General features: G+C 31.0%; 1 protein-coding gene across 2 annotated transcripts; it reads right to left on the bottom strand.

The window, feature by feature from the left end:
• Nucleotides 1-361: 361 nt before the first annotated feature.
• On the bottom strand, nucleotides 362-18,482 carry LOC143081916 (uncharacterized). Of its 2 annotated transcripts, none has more exons than XM_076257561.1 (5): nucleotides 18,387-18,482; nucleotides 14,399-14,535; nucleotides 5,144-5,302; nucleotides 3,119-3,208; nucleotides 362-1,128 (listed from the first exon to the last, which is right to left on the bottom strand). In XM_076257561.1, exons 2-5 carry the CDS (start codon nucleotides 14,511-14,513, stop codon nucleotides 1,031-1,033), a joined length of 462 nt encoding a protein of 153 aa, XP_076113676.1. In that variant the 5' UTR covers nucleotides 14,514-14,535; nucleotides 18,387-18,482; the 3' UTR covers nucleotides 362-1,030. The 2 variants fall into 2 exon arrangements, with proteins under 2 accessions (XP_076113676.1, XP_076113675.1); XM_076257560.1 differs by lacking the exon at nucleotides 18,387-18,482 and adding an exon at nucleotides 17,392-17,528 and having other exon boundaries at nucleotides 363-1,128.
• Nucleotides 18,483-20,512: the final 2,030 nt, after the last annotated feature.

Here is a 20,512-nt window from a genome sequence, read left to right as displayed (position 1 = left end):
AACCAAAATGTTCATTCTGATTACAGGTAAATATTATCAGTTGGGCTAGCAGAATAATATCCTCAAAGACATAACTGCATAAATAGTTTGTTTTTATTTCCAATAGGATAGTATATGTTCCTTGTTTTGTTATTCTAACTAATAGGAAATTCAGAATCGTGTTAGATGATCAAAGCATTTTTATTAATGAAAGGGATTATTCAACAAGGAAATCAATAACAGATCACTAATTAATTATAAAAAGAAATTAAAGCCCAATTCAAAAAATCTAATGAATATTATAAAATATAAACACTAAATTAATCTGATTTTTTTTGAACGCATATCAATGCAGTACTTTTGATAAGAATCAGAGCAATATAAAATTAGAAAAACAATTTAGAATGCGTTTAAACACAAATGTTAGATTTGATTTCATTAACAAACTTAAAACTTAATTAAATGCTGCTTACGCTAAACGTATATATGTATTTCACAACAAGATAAACACCCATCATAATTAAGGAATATAGAGAGTACAACTACAACATGCTTTTAATTCATTTCATAATTTTCATTTCAAAATAGTCTAAACTAAAACATGCATTAATCTATACGAACCAAGTGTTATTAGGTATAGGAAGAACAACCTCAAAACTGTTGTTTACTCCTGTAAAAACTTAACACAAACATATGTTTCTGGTTCAACTGAAAAATGTGTATGTCAGAAACGTGTTTTTCAAATGATTGGTCGTGCCTTAAGTGCGAATAAAAACCGTTAAAATTGATTTGCTTACTGAAGTTACATCATATTTTTTTAGGTTATTTCAAATAAATAGAAAAAATGTAGTTCCTTATAATTCAATTCTTAATTTCATTTTCAAGGAGTAAAAAACGTTGATGACGTCACGGTCACATGATGTAATTATGTCTATCACTTACATCCAATCAAAAGACGCCTTAAATCCAAAATAACATTATATAGATATAACAGACGGAGAAGCACTAATAGTGTATAGTACGCGAATCACTCAATAAAAAGGAATAAATATCAATGTGGATTGGGTGGATCCGGAGGTGGTGGTGGTACCCATAGTGATGGTTGGTCTTGATGTAGCTCACTCAATTTAGCAGGCGGTCGATTTTCATCTGAAATTGACAAGTAACATTACAGAAATGGAAAATTGATATAACAAAGAAGACTTGAAGGAATATATGTTACAAATTTGTTTTTGGTTAGAAACAATTATATAAAGTTATTATAATGCCATCCAATGACACTGGGAGGCTTACTTGAAGGTAACCATATATAACACTTTAGTGGATCGCAATGGTAACAATGCAAAATATCAAAATCAAATTTGATTCGTACAAGGATTACACAGTGACGTCTATTTAGTTTTAATTTGATTGTTGGTGGTACATTTATTGTTACTCGTCTATCGTCACCGGCCTATCATTTTTTACAGTTGGATTGTTGATCTGATACTACTGAAGTCTGTTTTATTTTACACATGAGCGGTAACAACTCGTATCCAATGTTTTCCCAAATGTGACCAACCGTTTAACATGTATTATACAGAACGCAACTTTGAAATTTTGATATAAATTCTAAGTGCAAATTAAATAATGAAAAAGACAACCAACCTATTATATTTCTTTGCTTTAACAAATTGATTTTCTTTTCTGTGCAAAGCACTACTTTTAAATGATTCTTTCTTTAATGTTTTTTAGCACAGTATTTTAAAAATATGTACTGACCATGACTTTAGGATAGTATTAATTCAAACGGTGCAAATTTTACTGCAACAGATAAGCATTTCGCAAATTATGTTTTTCTTTGGTGATGCTCAAGGGCTTAATATCAGAAAATCCATTGCATAAAATAAATATTAAATAGCTGCTTAAAACCAAAGGGCCAGAAAGTAAATCCCAAATAGTCACGGTATTCAGTAATTAGAAGTGCTATGCGAAATAGTATAACAGCATATTGATGAAATTATATTTATGACATTAAGTATATTTATTACATTTTTCATCGTCAGATTTCTGGGGTTCATTGATAAGACAGCAATTTATGTAGGCGTTACAAAATATTTATACCAGACTTAGTATCGAATCAACTGTCAGTATGAACATGATGAACGAAACGTTTAGTTATATTAACCTTGAATACGACATACACATATCAGTAGACATTGTGTACTGCACCAAAACGATAGTCGAAGTCCGGGTGCGGGGTTTTTATGTTGTTTTAAACATGTTAAAGACTCATTGATGACCTTCGACGTTTTCCGTTATTTGGTCGGGTTGATGTTTTTTTGACACATTCCCAATTTTCATTCTCAATTTCTTGATTTTGCTTATTCTTAAAGAGATCTAAAATTGGTTCACATATTTTAATCAACGTCGTCCATATACTAGTGAATACTTGTCTCAATCATAATTAGCTTTGTGCATTTTCTTATTATTTTATATAAAATTATGCTAGTGACTTTCCTAACAAGCATTATTTATTCGTTTTGAAATTGTTTGGTTTGTTAATCTTTTATTGTGCCTTTTTTGGTTCTTTGTGTTTGTTTGTTTTGTTTGTTTGTTTTGTTTGTTTGTATTGTTAATATTTCTTTTTATTAATTATTTTGGGAGTGTAGGGTTTGTTTGGGAGGGGTATTTTTAGTACTGATATTTAATTGCTCGATGAAATGAAACCTATCTTTAAAACATTGAGAACATAACCTCCTCTTTATAAACTATTCTTATTTTTTAAAAATTCTGTACCTTTGATAACTATTTGCACAATACTCATTTTATCTTTACGACTGCGCAGTTAGTCGACAATGTAATAAGAGTTTCATATGTTGATATGTTTGGATGATGAACATGCATAAATACATACATAAATTCTTTATACTTCCAGATCACAAGCTGTAATCACTGTTTTGGTTGGATTTGCATAACAAGGTTTAAGTTTTGATGTTAGAAAGTTTGATAGACCATTTTTTTGTACTTTTCCATTTGGCAATAGTAATATCTTGGGTATTTTTTTGGCCTTGATATATCAGTTTGGCAAACGTTTTTAAGGTATAGCATTAAAAGTAACACAAAATATTCATTGCATGTTTTTTATATGTTATCTTACCTTTTGAAAAAATTCTAAAAATGCTTTCAAATGTTCTTGAGAAGGTTTCTTTCCAGGTTTCTGTTGATGCTGATTGTTGAATAGTTCTTTCTAAGAAATAGTAAAATCACAAAAATACTGAACAAACATTTTTTTTATGTAGAAAATGGTGGATTGAACCTGGTTTTATAGCTAGCTAAACCTCTCACTTTCAATCACAGTTTCTTGTTCTTGGTCAACGGCTTTAACTGTATAGCAGAACACATTTTTGATTATATTTAATAACGTCACATATTTTTGTCATTCAATGTTTATACAAACAAAGGACCAACATAGTCAGCTTGGAATGTATTTTTGTTTATTTCCTCAAAATAGTAACACCTATATTTTGTGCAATGTCAATTTCAAAATGGAAAATCTTTTTCCACAATGAAGAGTTGTGTTTCAATTTTCAAAATAGTAGCAATGCATTATTTTGAGTTGCAGTATAAAACAAATATTAGGTCAATGTCATAAAAATATTATTTTTTTTGTATTTGAACAAAACTGAGTAAGGGATCTGTAGAACTTCCCGAGTGGCTTAGCCAAGTTTAACAAAAAAATAATTTGTCTGACATTGACCACACTAGTAATCATGGTAATCATGGTAATAATGAAAATGTACTACTTGTAAAACATGGAAAGGATTTATAACTTCATTGACTGACTAGAATTATCAAAATTGTTAAAAAATATCATTCAAGATACTTTATATTCCAACATTTTACTCTGCAAATCAACTATTCGGGGAACTTTTCAACCAACGTTTAATATTCTCAAAAATAAGCATTATGAAACTAAACAACAATTGAATAAAATAAAAATCAGATGAATGTTCACACTCGAGCAATATTTAAGGAAAAATTATGTTTTTAAAACGAAACAGCTAAACAGTTTTATGTGTAAAGTCCAGCGTTTTGCATTGCGCCGATTTGCATTTTTTTGGCGCCGATGTTTTCTTTCGTTTGCGCTGATTTTTTTACAGGTAAATTACAGGTAAGTTACAGGTGAATGTATTTTTTTCATTTATCATCATAGACTTCTTCCATTAGCCAGTTTTATAAGTGTTATGCATTTTCAATCTATTATGATAGCCATTTACTAATGTCACTTAATTTGTCTTTATACTCTGCGTTCAACTCAACAGACTGGCTTTCCTACGCCAGTTATGAGCCAGATGAAAATGACAACAATCTATTTTACATTGTGGAAAAGCACAAATAATTGCGTTATGCATTGCTTTTTCAAAGTCAATATGCATAACCTCGGCCACAAAGGAAAGTTGTTTTTGACAGCAGATTTATTGTCCACATCACTTCATAACACTGTTTATCTTTTGCTGGTAAGAGAACGCAAATTAGAGGTACCTAGTTTCCCTTTTTACATCCATGTAAAGTATTTAACTGATACAAATATTTCGGACAGCGCTTAAAAGTGCAATCTATAAATATTGCAGACAAATCATTGCAAAGACATTCAAGATTGAGATGTGTAGTAAAAATATGTATACCTTTCTCGCGATGATATAGTTGGGAGCAAATATAAAATCGAAATGAAAGAAAGAAAATTTTCAAAATCGGCGCAAATGTCATACGTCCGTTAAAGGTTTTCACGGTTGACAAAAGTACCGTAATTAACATATAGGAATCGAAACAATTCATGGCAGCCGTCGATTATAACTTTATTCTGCAACGAATGTGATATGATCCACTCGAGATAGATTAGTTTTCAAATGGAAAACGCGAGGCTCACCGAGCAATTTAAATATTTAAAATATAACTGTTAACAGTGGATAAATAACATATCGCAAGGAATTTGGTTTAGGGATCTGTTTGGTGTTTTTTTTACGATATACAGATTTAGTCCTTCCATTCGAATTATCTGTACACTGATGGGTTTTTTTCTCTATGTGGCATCGTCAGGCATTGTCACATTTTATCATGATGTCACATTAGGAAATCCAGATACACTAGATAATCATTGGATATTTCTTATATGTTATGTTACCTTTTGTAAAAAATCTATAAATGGCTGCACATGTTTTCGAGAAGGTTTCTGCCCAGGTTTCTGCTGATTGTCGTATACGTGTTCTTAGCGGAGTTTCATCTGGAAATGTTTGTATCGATGTTCCTTGCAAACCTCCTTGTTTTTGGTCAACGTCTTTATCTGTAAAGCAGATTTTTGACTATCGATAATTTTGGATCATATTAACACAAGCAGTAACATTTTTTTTCAAATTATTTATATCGGAAACAATTGAACAACTGGAAGACTAAAGCGGTTCGGCTGGTTCGGTCCGTTGTACTGATGGTGATTCATATTCTCTTTTATTTGTATCAGGCAATTTTGATTTAAGAAGTAAAATTTCAATTACACAGCGTGTTTGAAGTTGGTGGTTATATTAAAATACAAAATGCAATCTTTGTTGAAATTTTATGTAATCAATTTCAGTAATTTTGAGAATTCAATATATTTTGTTATGCATACTTATACATAAAAAAACATGTTTTAGAAAATTCCAAGAATTATTTTAAGTTAACTTGTTAAGTAATTGAAAGGAAATGCAAGTAATGATTGCAAAAAGATTTCAAGTCATCGTAAGTTGATGTAAACTATTAAAAAAAAACTATTTAATCTTAATAGTTGAAAATGATAGTCATCATAAACTTTTAATATCGGTTGATACACATTTAAACAATACATAATATTTAACCTGGTTAAAATATTGTGACTGAGAATGCAATCTGATATCATCATAATTTCTATGGTCTATAACTATAGATTTTACGACTGTCATTATCAAGTGTGATACGATATCTATCCATTCGAGACAGCTTATATTTCAAATCTAAATCGCAAGGCTGACTAACCATTTTAAGTATTTAGAATTTAACTGTAAATAGTCGATAACTAACGTACTGCAAGAGATTTGGTTGTGGAATATGTTTCACTATTTATTTTTCAAGACGTCACATTAAGAAACTCAGAGGAAAGGCAAACACATTTGACGTCATAGTTGGATTTTGATAAATGACGAACTGAGATCAACACAAATCACACGTTGATTAGATTATAATAAACAACAGCATATTAAAATCTGGAAAAGGATCATTAGGTTAGGAATTAGAGAATAAAATGTTTTTACCAAAAACATAAGGCTACAGAAAAGAGGTGCGAAAGCTACCAGTAGGATATCAAAACTCAAAGTGGACAACTGAAAATGCCAGTGTAAAAACGAAAAATCGTCAAGAATTGCAATACATAATAACTACTACTGTCTTCCCAGGGCAGGGTTAATTATGTTTTTGTTATGTTTACTGACGTCATTCTGTCAGACTGTTCAATGTAGATTGATAGAAAGTCTTTGGCTGCTTTATAAATGTCATTGTTTTGATGATAATGCAGTATGGATGTGAAGTGACCTATAGTTGTTAACCTATATGTCATTTTGTCTCTGGTGAATAGTTTTCATTGGGGATTGTGGTTTCAAGTATACTACATTTCCTTCGTGATTTGTGAAACAGTAATTCAATAAAGTTCAACCAACTCGTTATGTCATCCTGAAAACTTTTTAAATAATTATTTTCAACTTCACTCTTGGTTCAATAGCTTTTTAGAAAGCAGCAAACTAGGCCTCTATCACGGAAATCAATATTTTAGTAATTGCAAGCTTTTGGGTATCAACTTGATGATATATACTCAATTTTGTACTCAGTATGCATGTGCTGCAGGAATTTTGCTGAAGGGAAATGAAAAAGTCACAATCGCTAAACTTTAATCATCTATTTATCGTACAGCTTTGTTTTCAACTTTCCCTCATTGTTAATTTATAATTGTATCTATTGTAACCTTCTCTCAAGTTTGTTGGGATCGATAGATAGTTTTACAACATTGTCACCAAACTTTTAATTCTATAGTGAGAGGACATCATATATAAAAAGGCAAAACGTAAATTTAAAGGATAATGTTATTTTCTTTTATTCTTTCTAACATCCTCCCGTATGAAGTCAGCCTCATATGAATAAACAAGTTGGCAAGTAGGAGTGTACAGAATGTTTCCATCTGCATGTCGATTGTTTGCTGAAAATACGTACTTCTAACGTAACAAATATGGTGCTAATTAATAAATCAAGCATCAGTTGGAAAAAATTGTTTAGTTTGAAACGTGAAATATTTTTACACTAGATTGTATGCTCTCTAAAAGTATCCACTTTTTTTTCGGTGTATATAGAGTTTGAAAGTGAAAAGTCAATATACCTTATTCTTTTATCAAGCAATATATAAAAATACTGAATGGGTAACTTCCACTTCTTTTGTTTTTCGTTAAATTCATGTATTTGGTTTTGATGTTATATTTGTTATTCTCGTGGGATTTCGTCTGATGTTTGGTCCGTTTCTGTGTGTGTTACATTGTAGTGTTGTGTCGTTGTTCTCCTCTTATATTTAATTCGTTTCCCTCAGTTTTAGTTTATTACCCCGATTTTATTTTGTCCATGGATTTATGAGTTTGAACAGCGGTATACTACTGTTGCCTTTATTTAAGGTTGATTCCTGGCACAATCCTTGACTGAATCCGTTACTATTATAAAGTTCAGTTTCCAATTGATGGATTTAGGCTCAGGATATTTCGGAATTTTGGATGTAATGTCACAGAGAGGTACCAATCACAATGATCAGGTTGTCAGAAATAACTTAACCGTCCGGATTATATATTGATTGGGAGATAAAACAGGTGCCATCAGGGGTTTAAGACTTTAAATTGTCAATGCTGAGATCCTTCAACTCGTGTTTGTAATTGAAACTTTTGTCGTTATTGGTGTTATACGATATAATAGTTTTAGGCTTATCTTTGTTAAGACGGAAGTTATTTTAGAATGAACTGAATTGAAAAAGAGGGGAACTGACAATGCCCTGGCTAAAAATTAAACGTCAAACAGACAAATGATAGTACACAAGAGACAAGACAGAAAACTGAAGACGAAACAACACGAACTCCATCAAAAACTGATGGTGATCTCCGGACGCACAATCAGCTACTGCTCAACATGTGGCACCGTCGTGTTCCTCATGTTAATACAAACCCAGTAAATAGTCTGATTCGGTAACCCACATTTGTGAAAAATGTAGGGGATTTCATATACGACATGAAAACATATCCGTTACCCTTTGTGAAACGGTTATTCCATACAGGTTAACCAACTCTTGATGGCGTCATAACATTTACGAATGAGTGATTTCAACTTCACCATAGGGAACTCTTGGTTTAACATATTCCTTGTGAGCAGTAACCCTTTATCAAAGAATTCATAGGATATACAAGCCCGGGAATATCGTATTGAATGGGAAACATATACTTTGTATGCAGGCGCAGCTGGCATGTTGCTACATATGTACATAGACATGGAAAGTTCACAGTTGGGTACCTAAATCATTTCTTTTTGTTGTAAAGTGTTGTTGTCAACCGACCCTCATTGACAATTTTCAGATGATGTAAGTCAAGATATGAGTCAGTCTAAGCTGTATATGTTGTATCTTTTATCTCTAGGTAGATCAAATAGATGCGTTCAACAAAGTCGCCGAATATTTAATTATTTAGTGATAGAACATCATCTATATGGCGGACAGTAAAGTTAACGGATAATTCTAACTTCTTATCCTTCTTCCAAAGAATTTCCTGTACGAAGTCAGCCTCATAATAATGAAGGAACAAGTTGGAAAGAAGAGAGCACAATTAGTTTCCATTGGAATGCCGACAGTCTGTTGAAAAACTCGTTCTCAAAACGCAACACAAATGTTGTCAATCACGAAACCAAGCATCTGGATAATGTGAGTTTCAGAGAATTTTTGTTTTAATTAGAGTGATAATAATAAAGGATGTTCCCCAAGTTGATTGCATCTAGACCAATACATTTACTATAATATCACATATCATTCAAAGGCTGTAACTTATTTTTCAAGACATTCATTAAGCATGTTAAAATGTTCTGTTTTCTTTTATTTCTATTATATGTGTTGTTATGATCGATATGGGATACCTCCCTATTCAAGCTCTGTAACTACATGTGTATCCATTTCTAACAGAAATGTTCACAATAAGCCGATACCGATACCGAAAACGAAACCGGAACCAAAAATTATAGTGAGGTAAATGGTACATTTTTTTAATGTTTAATTAACTTAACCATTTTACCCATTTTATTGTTATAAATTTGAATACACTACATGGGTTATTACTTCAGTTCAACAATTTACATGAATCTACAAAAAAAAACAAAGTTAAATTCCACGAAATATATCTAAAACATGTAAAATGTGATGTGCAGTAATGCTTATACAGTTCAACCTGCTCAAGAGACCATTGTTTAGTTTATATAATATACGGGGCGTTTTTCAATAAAAACGTAAATTCTTGTCCCAGCCAAAAATGTGTTTGATCTCTGTAACTATTTTTTTGTGCAGTCAGTACATTGAAATAGATTTAACATTTTTAAGCAAAGGAACAGTCTATTTTTAGAGGGATTGATAAGATATTGATTCCCGAATGGTCCAAAACAACCTAAATGGCATGTTCCAAGACCGCCTGTTCAACATTCATACTCTAAAATATTATAAAAAAATGTAGAAATAAATGTTATTTTTACTTAATATGAGTTCTTTAAAAATTCAAAAGTATGTTTAGAGCCAACATATTTGAATAAACAGCTTTTGACAAAGGATTTTTTATTTTAGAAGGTGTGTTCCTGACAAAATGTCCACTACGAAACGAAGTCATTAAAATTTGCTAATAAACAGTTTTATAAAATCAATGTAATTTTGTTTGCAAGAGATATAAACATTTGGGTCTTACAAAAGAAGGGATGCTTTTATACCGGCAGTTAAATTGTTGGTAAAAAAAATTGAGCACATCAAATGGACCAGATCTAGAGTGATACTGTATTTTTGATAATGTCCACTACAAAACGGGTCAAATCTCACTCAGTATCTGGTTTTAAAATTCTGAAAAAATTTCAGTGTACAGCTAAATGCGTGCTTTGATGAATACAATCAGTCTTGTTACTATTGTAATATAGGGATTGTGGGGAAAAATAAAACATATGAATATGTCCACTGCGAAACGGTCACCTACGAAACAAGTATGAAAGAAAAACGTTTCGTAGTGGACACTACCACTACCATGCAGTCTTTTTTAACTCTTTTTTCAATTATATTCGTGCAAAACAAATAACAAGGATTAGTTTCATGTAATTTTTAGTATATTTTTATTAACATAGAATAGGCTTCATGTCATCTACGAACCTTTTTGTCCACTACGAAACGGTTATCAACCACGAAACGCATCAAAAGGTCCACTCCGTAACATGAGTTGTACCTTCATTTGTGAAGTACTGTCTAATCTTTATCAATAAAAAATGGTTTTCCAATTCAGAAAAAAATGAGGTCTTTCTAGTATATAAAGTAAAACAAACTGGAATGTATATAGGAAACATTTAAAATTGCAATAAGATGTGTGTTTAGAAACAGTACATAAATTATAAAAATAATATCATTTTAAAGAGTATTTAAGATTGCACTTTTTGTTTAGAAACAGGTCTATAATAGAGGTATTAAAAATAACTCTTGAAATAAAATTTTAAAAGTTTATTTTCCATTTTTTTAGGTCTGAAATTCAAGCTTTTATTGAAAAACGCCCATATTAGATTTGCAAAATAATATTGAGACAAAGAAAACAATATATATTGGTTTTTTTTGGGTTTGAGAGGAAAATAATGTTTTATTAAATGATAATAGTCCCACCAAAAAGAAGGACAAGAACACATTTCAAAAATAAGAAAAGGCTTACATTAATAACCTTAATACCACAGCTTTTAAAAAAATTGCAAATGGAATGGAAATGCGGAGATGATGTTGTTATTTTCAATTATTTTCCAAATTTATTGGAAAAAGAAAAGAGTTTTGAGCTCTATAACTACCCGATAAAAGTTTTTACCACTGAACTCCGAAGAAAATTAAAAACCATTAAGTCCTTAATCAAATGGTAAAACACACCAAACGAATGGATAACAACTGTCATATTCCTTACTTGGTATAGGCATTTTAGCATTTCAAAAATGCTGGATTTAACCTGGTTTTATAGCTAGCTAAACTTCTCACTTGTATGACAGTCGCATCAAATTCCAGTATATTGACAGCGATACATGAACAAAGCAAACAGACATATTGGGTAAAAATGTCATAAATAGGGGTACATCAGTCAACATTATGTTATTATCTTAATCACTCGAAGAAACCAAACAAATATGTAACAAAGAAGCACAAAATGACAGATAAACCTAGCTTATTAGCAAAACTAATAGACAAGAATACACAAATTTACTATAGTACAATAACACAATGACGGAATGTATAAGTACAGAGACACGTTATATATGTATCAAAAACATAAAAAGGTATATAAACAAAGCACATAGCAAAAGTGAACGACAAGCATACAAACATGTTTTACAGCAGCACAAAAACCGGATGTATAAGTACAGAGCCACGATAAATATGTAGAAGTAACACCAAAAGGAACATATAAATAACACATTAGCAAAATTGAAAGAATAGAATAAGACAATATCATAAAAAGAACATAATGACAGGATGTACAAGTACCTGAAACACAATAAAAACAAACAAATGTATAACAAAGAAGCACATAAAGGCATATATCACATTAACCAACCTCATTTGTTGCTTTCTAATTTTTTTTTTTATTTTTAAGAATGTAAAAATCCAATCATAAATGATTGAAAGATTAAGTACTGGGACCAAATGGTTAGATTAACATTGACTCTGACGTACAATCGCGCGTTTGACGTCAGAATGTAAACGTTACACAGGCAGAGATATAACATAATTTTGTTGTTCAAAGCATGAAAGAATATAGTCTATAGTTCTTTTAGGCGTACCTTCTGCAGAATGTAATTTAGAAGTATGTCTTTCCTTCTTGTCGCTTGTCTATATGCTTATTGTGCATTAATTCTAAAAAAAATAGCCACGACTTTATGTATAAAAGAAACACAAAAGAGCATTTAAACAAAGCATTAGCAAACATGAAAGATGTTTAAGTACAGAGTCACGTCATATGTATCGAAAAACACAAAGAGTCACACGGACAAAGCAAAATCTGATCAAGCCGCTTTAAAATTAAAAGCGAGTTTCTTGATATTCTAGGTGAGTCTCTTGGTTTTAAAAATGATTTAGATTTACAGTTATTTTCTTTTTATTTTTATTTTGGAAAAAATAGATAGAGTAATATTTTAAATTCAAAGGTTTAATTTAACGGTAATTATTATTGTTATTATTTGATATTTAATTGGAATTGTTTGTAGTATTTTATTATTGTTTTCAATTTATTTTAAATTTTAAATTGTACTTTATAATTGTTTTGTAATTACTTTGATCTTTTGTTTTTTAAATAAATAGCGAGTTTCTTGATATTCGATGTGTCAGTCGATCCCGGCCTGCTTCTACATCGACAGCAATGCCATGCACCATCCTAGGCATTGTCACAGCTAGTTTCCCCCCATCAAGTAAAAATCAAGTACGAACTCTCACGTAGTCATTATTCTGTTGAGAGTATGGGTCTACAAAAAACAACTAACTCTGCAGACCAACATACTACATTACATCTACAATACGGATATCAACCAACTTTTATGTTATAATACCTCTCTACTATTTTGGGCTTCGGTTTCGACTTCGGTTTCGGTTTCGGTATCGGCTTATGGTGAACATTTATAAAATTAAGTATACAAACAGTGAATTGAAAGATACTTTCCGCTCCAGTGTTAGTTTTTGTAAATTTCTCTATCTCTATGATGCATGTCAAAATTAAAGACTTGCTCGTCCTTCATCCAACTTAAAATTGTTATAATCTATAGATTCAGATTTGAATTATTTTTTGCTATTTTTCAACAGCTATAAACAACATGGACAGGTCGAATGAAAAGTCGGTTCTGTTTGCTAAATATCACATCAAATACTTGAAAATTATTCCTCGAAATCGTGATCTTCGTTAGTAATATAAATGTCTGAAATAGTAACAGCTAGTCTATAAGTGTTATAATAATGGACACATGGCATGAATTGACAAATGTAAGCTTTTAAATACTATCACTTAATGATCATTCAGGTAATTGCAATTCATCAGAAGACATATTCTTAGTTGTTTATAGTTATAATATAAGTATTTCTAATTAATATACAAAATTATTTTACGTTACTCAAAGTAACATTCCAACAATTGGCAAGTGATACAGAGCTTGTAAAAAAGGGACAAAATATACCAAAGGGACAGTCAAACTAATAAATCTAAAACAAACTGACAACGCCATGCCTAAAATTGAAAAAGACAAACAGACAAACAATAGTACACATGACACAACATAGAAAACTAAAGAATAAACAACACGAACCCCACCAAAAACTAGGGGTGATCTCAGGTGCTCCGGAAGGGTAAGCAGATCCTGCTCCGCATGTGGCACCCATCGTGTTGCTTATGTGATAACAAATCCGGTAAATAGTCTAATTCGGTAGGTCACATTGTAAAATTCATTGGGTTTTTTTTTTTATCAAAAGCCTTAATGTCTACTGCTTTATATTACCTTTATTAGACTTTCAATACTTCACATTATAATTAGACCAATTATTAAAAAACGGTAACTCTCCGTGGGCATTCAATATTGGCATAGAAAAAGTATAGAATACGGCACTAAAACGTTTTCAATGATCATGTGGTAGGGTGCTCACAGCTGGTTTTGACCCTGCAGATTCAAAGACTTGAACAATTATTTTTGTTGCTTCTCTGCTCATATAGCAATCAGAGGTAAAAATGAAAATATGGCTGGACGAAAGTCAGAATATTTTGTCTGGTGTGTGTATTGAAATATATCATGTTACTGACTATTGTAACCTTGTGAACTAGTACGAGGAACATAACCGTCTGACTCTCCGTTTGTTTGTTAAGCAACACTAATTGTTCCTATTCATTACCTATAAACATGTTTGGTTTTTTGTTTGGTTTTTTTTTATCTGCGTGGAATGATTGCTACTGGTCGATAAATATCAATATATTATAGACTAACACATATGCTACTAAATACTTCAAGAAATGATGAAAATAATAACTAAATAGAAATACGACAACGTACACTTATTTGCGGGAATTACAAAACTCTATATAGGTCAAGTATATGATAATCATGTTTGTACTCTTACCCTCTAATTTGTCTATACAATGTTTGCACCACCATTTATCTTTGTAATATATTCTCGCATCTGGTCTCTTGCAACGGTAGCATCCTGAGTTGATATTCTGATCTAATTTACTCATAGTGTTTCTAAGTGGTAGTGGTCTACAACACAATGGATAATATAATTCATAACATCTTTTTTTCTATGTATTTGTATTGTTTTGTCTCTATAAAAAGACATGTATTACAGCAATTATTTGATAAAAAAGAATTCAGGCCAAAATATAAAGTAAGAATATCAAGATGTTTACTTTTATCTTCAAGGAAGAAAACATGATATGAACTGTAGTAGATGATATTTTAAAGGATCTTATAATAAATAAGATGAAACTAACTCTTGATTAAAACGGTTGTGCGTAAGTGTAGTTTAGGGAGTCGAAAAGTCAAAACTGTCAGCCAACCAAAAAGAACATTGTTTGCTTTTAATATATCATATAAGTATATTTCTACTCCATTTTTTATTTATTTTTTAAACAGTACTTTTTTATAGAAATTACCATTATACAATTTAGAATGAAAATGGAGAATGTGTCAAAGAGACACCAACCCGACCATAGAACAGACAACAGCAGAAGGTCACCAACAGGTCTTCAATGCAGCGATAAATTCTCGCACCCGGAGGCGTCCTTCATCTGGCCCCTCAGCAAATATATATACTAGTTTAGTGATAACTCCAAATTGTACACAAGAAACTAAAATTAAAAATGATACAAGACTAACAAAGGCTTGAGACTCCTGACTTGGGCCAGGCGCAACAATGCTGCGGGGTTAAACATATTAATGAGATCTCAACCCTCCCCTATACCTCTAACCAATGTAGAAAAGTAAACGCATAACAATACGCACTTTAAAATTCAGTTCAAGAGAAGTCCGAGTCTGATGTCAGAATATGTAACCAAAGAAAATAAACAAAATGACAATAATACATAAATTACAACAGACTAGTAGCTGTAAACTGACATGCCAGCTCCAGACTTCAATTAAACTGATTGAAATATTATGTCTTCATCATCATATGAATATGACTGGATCTGAAGTCAATCGATCATGTATATAAGGGTGTTTAGCATTTTTTGCTGGTGTGTTTTGCTGGATCAGTTCTCAAAGCATTAGATAAGAAGGAATGATGAAAATCATACCGTGATTTATCATTTATATGTAAAATTGAGAAAGGAAATGGTGAATATGTCAAAGCGACAACCACCCGACCATAGAGCAAACAACAGCCGAAGGCAACCAATGGGTCTTCAATGTAGCGAGAATTCCCGCACCCGTAGGTGTCCTTCAGCTGGCTATTATGTTCCATTATGGAGGCTTATGTTTCTTAGTTACTTCATTTTTGCATTTATAAGATCTTTGTATATTATGTTTTCGATAAAAATCTCCCTAGACTGTGTGTTGTTTGCACTTTTAAATTAAAGAGTGACAGTTTACTATATATATATATATCGGCAAATTTTGACGTATTAGTAGAACTGCCATTGCTGATAATATTTGTGATTTCGAGTGTCTATTTATCTATATTTATTTTAATCATTAAGGGTAAAGCGTAAAACAAGTAAAAATTGTTATTAATTACAACAACACCAATAAAAAGATGCATTTATGTCGAAAAAATACTCCATATTATCGTAACTGAAGAGCTTGTCTTGCTGCATGATGATTTCATCCTATTTAAGATTATATCTATATATTATAATTTTTGAGATATAATGCAAAATTAAGAAAAAAAACTGGAAGAAAATTGTCATCAAGAAGCAATATCTTTCGCAAGGAATCAACGGACTATAGTTACTGTGCAGACTAATTGATATATCTTGTTACACGAAAATGACTGCTGTGCCCATATTTTGACTATTTTATTGATGATGTCTGTTTAGTTCACGCATCATTGTAAATATAACGGAATTTGATGAGACTGTCAACAAAGTGAGAGGTTTAGCGCTATAAAACCAGGTTTAATCCACCATTTTCTACATTTGAAAATGCCTGTACCAAGTCAGGATTATGACAGTTCTTGTCCATTCGTTTTTGATGTGTTTTGTCATTTGATTTTGCCATGTGAATATGGACTTTCCGATTAGATTTTCCTCTGAGTTCAGTATTTTTGTGATTTTACTTTTTGTCTTGCTGATAAGTTTTGCTCTCAATGTTTCTCTCTTTCTATTATAGTTTTCAAGATAATAGACATTTTTTTCTTCATTTAAAGCCATTATCTACTATAAGAAATCATCTGAGAGTTTGGACGTGTATCAAAATTGGTAGAGCTTCATATTCTAAACATTTCTGTTCTGTCAGATTTTCTCAATTAATAATAGATTCTAAATAAGAGACAAAACTTGCATTTTACTTCTGTGTTCTACTTTTAGCCAAGTCGGTCATTCTTGGTTGACAGGAGGGGTCGCATATGACACATTTTAAACTAGATACCCCAGTAGTTTGTAGCCAAGTTTAGTTAAATGTGGTCTATTAGTTGCAGAGGAGAATAATGTTTATAAAAATAACGGACGACGACAGACGATGGACGAAGTGCTGAGAAAAGCTCACATGGCCATAAGATAAAGTTAAGATAAAAAAATTTTAAAAAAAAACACTGGCTATAAATTTGGTATGTCCGAAACAATTTTCTGGAATTTATTTTAGCAAGCTTAAGAATACTCAAAACAAAATATGTTAAAGCCAATGATGTGTTTACAAGACCCGAACGGTAAATAACTATATGTCCAAAGTAGACCTAAATGTAATAGCCAAATCCATTTAATAGACGAAACATATCTTAACAAAATATAACATACAATTCCAACTATGTTGTCATGTCCATTGTAAAAAAATATTTAACGTTACGTTAAATATTTTTTTACCGTTTAAAGTTCTCAACATAATTAGCCAAGGTAATACTACCTTAAATATTTAACATTAGCAACAATAGTGATTATAATATATTTAAAACAAACATACCCTACATGTCAAAGTGAGTCTTAAATAATGAAATGGTGAATGTGCAAACTCGCAATGGCTGACACATAAACATCCGTAAAGAATGTCACTTTCAAATTCAGGTAATACCTTCTTCTAAAGAATAAACGTGCGTGACATTGAGATGAACGAGTCGATTTGTTACTAAAAATAGAAATTACTAGGCCGGAAAATTATATTTCGTATTTAAAAAATAATTATGTACTTCAATTGAATGTCAATGTTTAAAAAATGAGATAACAGGAGAGGTTCACGAAGGGTTAGAAATTGAACTAAGATTTTGATGTTTTAATAAGACTTACATACTAGCACAAATTGTACAGAGAAAAAAGATATGATATAAATACTTGTAATATGAATATTTTATGGCATATACCATTTTAAATGTCCTCTATGTTCTACTTTTAGCCAAGTCGGTCATTCTTGGTTGACAGGCGGGGTCTTATATGACACATTTTAAACAAGATACCCCAGTAGTTTGTAGCCAAGTTTAGTTAAATGTGGTCTATTAGTTGCAGAGGAGAATAATTTTTATAAAAATAACGGACTACGACAGACGATGAACGAAGTGCTAGGAAAAGCTCACATGGCCATTAGATAAAGTTAAGATAAAAAAAAAAAACACTTGCTATAAATTTGGTGTGTCTGAAACAATTTTCTGGAATTTATTTTAGCAAGAATAATCAAAACAAAATGTGTTAAAGCCAATGCTTTGTATACAAGACCCGAACGGTAAATAAATAAATGTCAAAAGTAGACCTAAATGTAATAGCCAAATCCATGTAATAGAAGAAACATATCTTAACAAAATATAACATACAATTCTAACTCTGTTGTCATGTCCATTGTAAAAAAATATTTAACGTAAATATGTTTTTACCGTTTAAAGTTCTAAACATAATTAGCCAAGGTAATAGTACCTTAAATATTTAACATTAGCAACAACAGTGATTATAATATAGTTAAAACAAACATACCCTACATGTCAAAGTGAGTCTTAAATAATGAAATGGTGAATGTTCAAACTCGCAATGACTCACACATAAACATCCGTAAATAATGTCACTTTCAAATTCAGGTAATACCTTCTTCTAAAGAATAAACGTGCGTGACATTGAGATGAACGAGTCGATTTGTTACTAAAATTAGAAATTACTAGGCCGGAAAATTATATTTCGTATTTAAAAAATAATTATGTACTTCAATTGAATGTCAATGTTTAAAAAATGAGATAACAGGAGAGGTTCACGAAGAATTAGAAATTGAACTAAGATTTTGATGTTTTAATAAGACTTGCATACTAGCACAAATTGTACAGAGAAAAAAGATATGATATAAATACTTGTAATATGAATATTTTATGGCAAATACCATTCTAAATAGCGGAATACCTTCAGTAAATTATAAATTATATATAATTGATGTTGAAACGTCAGTTTTAGTCGTGCTGGTCCAATTGTTCTTGAATTATATATTTGTAGCAGTTTTTGGATAATATAACTTTAATGAGTCGCAATCTCTGATCTAGAAGCCTGTTGTGTATAAACCTTGGTGCCTTTTTGGAATGAAAACAACTTAACGGAAGGGTGTCAATTTCGCTGTGTATCCTCGCTCCCGGACATTTCGTCCAAAAAGCCCCTGTTTTAGTCCTTATTTTCTCTTTTTTCAAATAATTGTATTTATCTACGTCATGAAAATTCGCACACATTTAAGATATAAATTTCTGTGAATTTTAAAAGGGAATAATGTGCATTTTTACAAAAAAAGGTGTTTGCCTTCCTAAAAACAATACTAGTATTTGTGAAAATTACGTTGGTCATGTCTTTTTATGAAACAAATCTAGATCAATTCTTGTTATCTGTCTTTGAGTTTGTAGTCGGGAAAGCTAATATGAAGTGTTAAGGTATCAGATACGTTTATACTGTTACATGAAGATAGAATCGTATGTATGCATCATTAAAGATATTTGAAACTTGAAAGCTACTTTGACACTACATACTATGGGGATAATGTGAATGATATATCAAAAACTGTAAAGTTAGGAATATAATCAGACCAAAACCAGATCTGAAACTGTATTGCTGCATGTAATTGATTGAGGTATCAAATTATTAAAGCATAACAAACAATCCAAATCACTGATTCCAAGAAAAATTGGACCCAAATGTTCCTTGTTGAATAAGAGTTGTAAGATTCCAATTATCGGCAAACAAAAGGAAAAAGCAGCTGGGTCTAGTACATGATTTCCCTTTACTCTACATATTTACATTTATCATTAAAATTGTTGCAAGAATAAAGTAGGATGTCAAGAAGATATTCAATCATGCAGGAACCAAATAATAAAATGGCTCTGTTAACAAATATATATGAAGATTACCATAGGCGTCTAAATATTGAATCAATATGATAACAGAAGACTCTTGCTCTCGAAAGACCATATAGATTTTTTTTTTTTTTTTAAATCAAAAGCAAATAAGTATGTTGATTACAATTTGGGCTAGTGCATCATATTTTGAAAAGATTATTTTTGAATTATCCAAGAGCCCATATCCCATAATTCTAAAATGACATGTAAATCAATACTTTTTTCACCAATCCCAATAGTAATGTAAAGTTTCAAGTAAATCATTCCAAGTTAACTTTAGTTATGATATTACATGAATTTTTTTTCTACATCAAACAACTCATGTCTCTCAAGAGGTATTAACCAGAGAATGTTAAATCGAAAAAGAAGCTTCATTTTATCATTTTGTCTCTCGTTGAGAATTGTCACATTGGAATCATACAACATCTCATTATTTGTATAAAAAATGTAAGTTTCCAGGAAATAAATTCAGCCTACTGGAGAAGGTGTATAATACGTGAAACATTTCTTAAACCTTATGTTTACTCTGAAACTCTAGCAGAGTAAATATTGTTCTCGACTTTTAATTGAATCAGAGTTTAGAAACATGGTGAAATTTTAAATGGTACTTATACAATAATAAGTTTATTTACTTAAAAGATTAAGTATAGGTTCAAAAACTAAATGATAGGTTTAAATTTACATCGTCTTTTCCGGCCAGGTTTTTTGTATAATATTGATATTGACCTATGTATTCGT

The sequence above is a fragment of the Mytilus galloprovincialis genome, chromosome 7 (assembly GCF_965363235.1).
Source record: "Mytilus galloprovincialis chromosome 7, xbMytGall1.hap1.1, whole genome shotgun sequence".
Lineage (NCBI taxonomy): Eukaryota > Metazoa > Mollusca > Bivalvia > Mytilida > Mytilidae > Mytilus > Mytilus galloprovincialis.
Note: the sequence above shows the minus strand (reverse complement) of the source record. Positions and strands in the feature narration are given on the sequence as shown.

Coding starts and splice junctions, on each gene's coding strand:
- LOC143081916 (XM_076257561.1), bottom strand. CDS start 14,513: ATGAGTAAATTAGATCAGAATATCAACTCAGGATGCTACCGTTGCAAG. Junction 3,209..5,143: donor TTATAGATTTTTTACAAAAG/GTAACATAACAT, acceptor ACTATTTCTTAG/AAAGAACTATTCAACAATCA. Junction 1,129..3,118: donor TTTTAGAATTTTTTCAAAAG/GTAAGATAACAT, acceptor TGTCAATTTCAG/ATGAAAATCGACCGCCTGCT.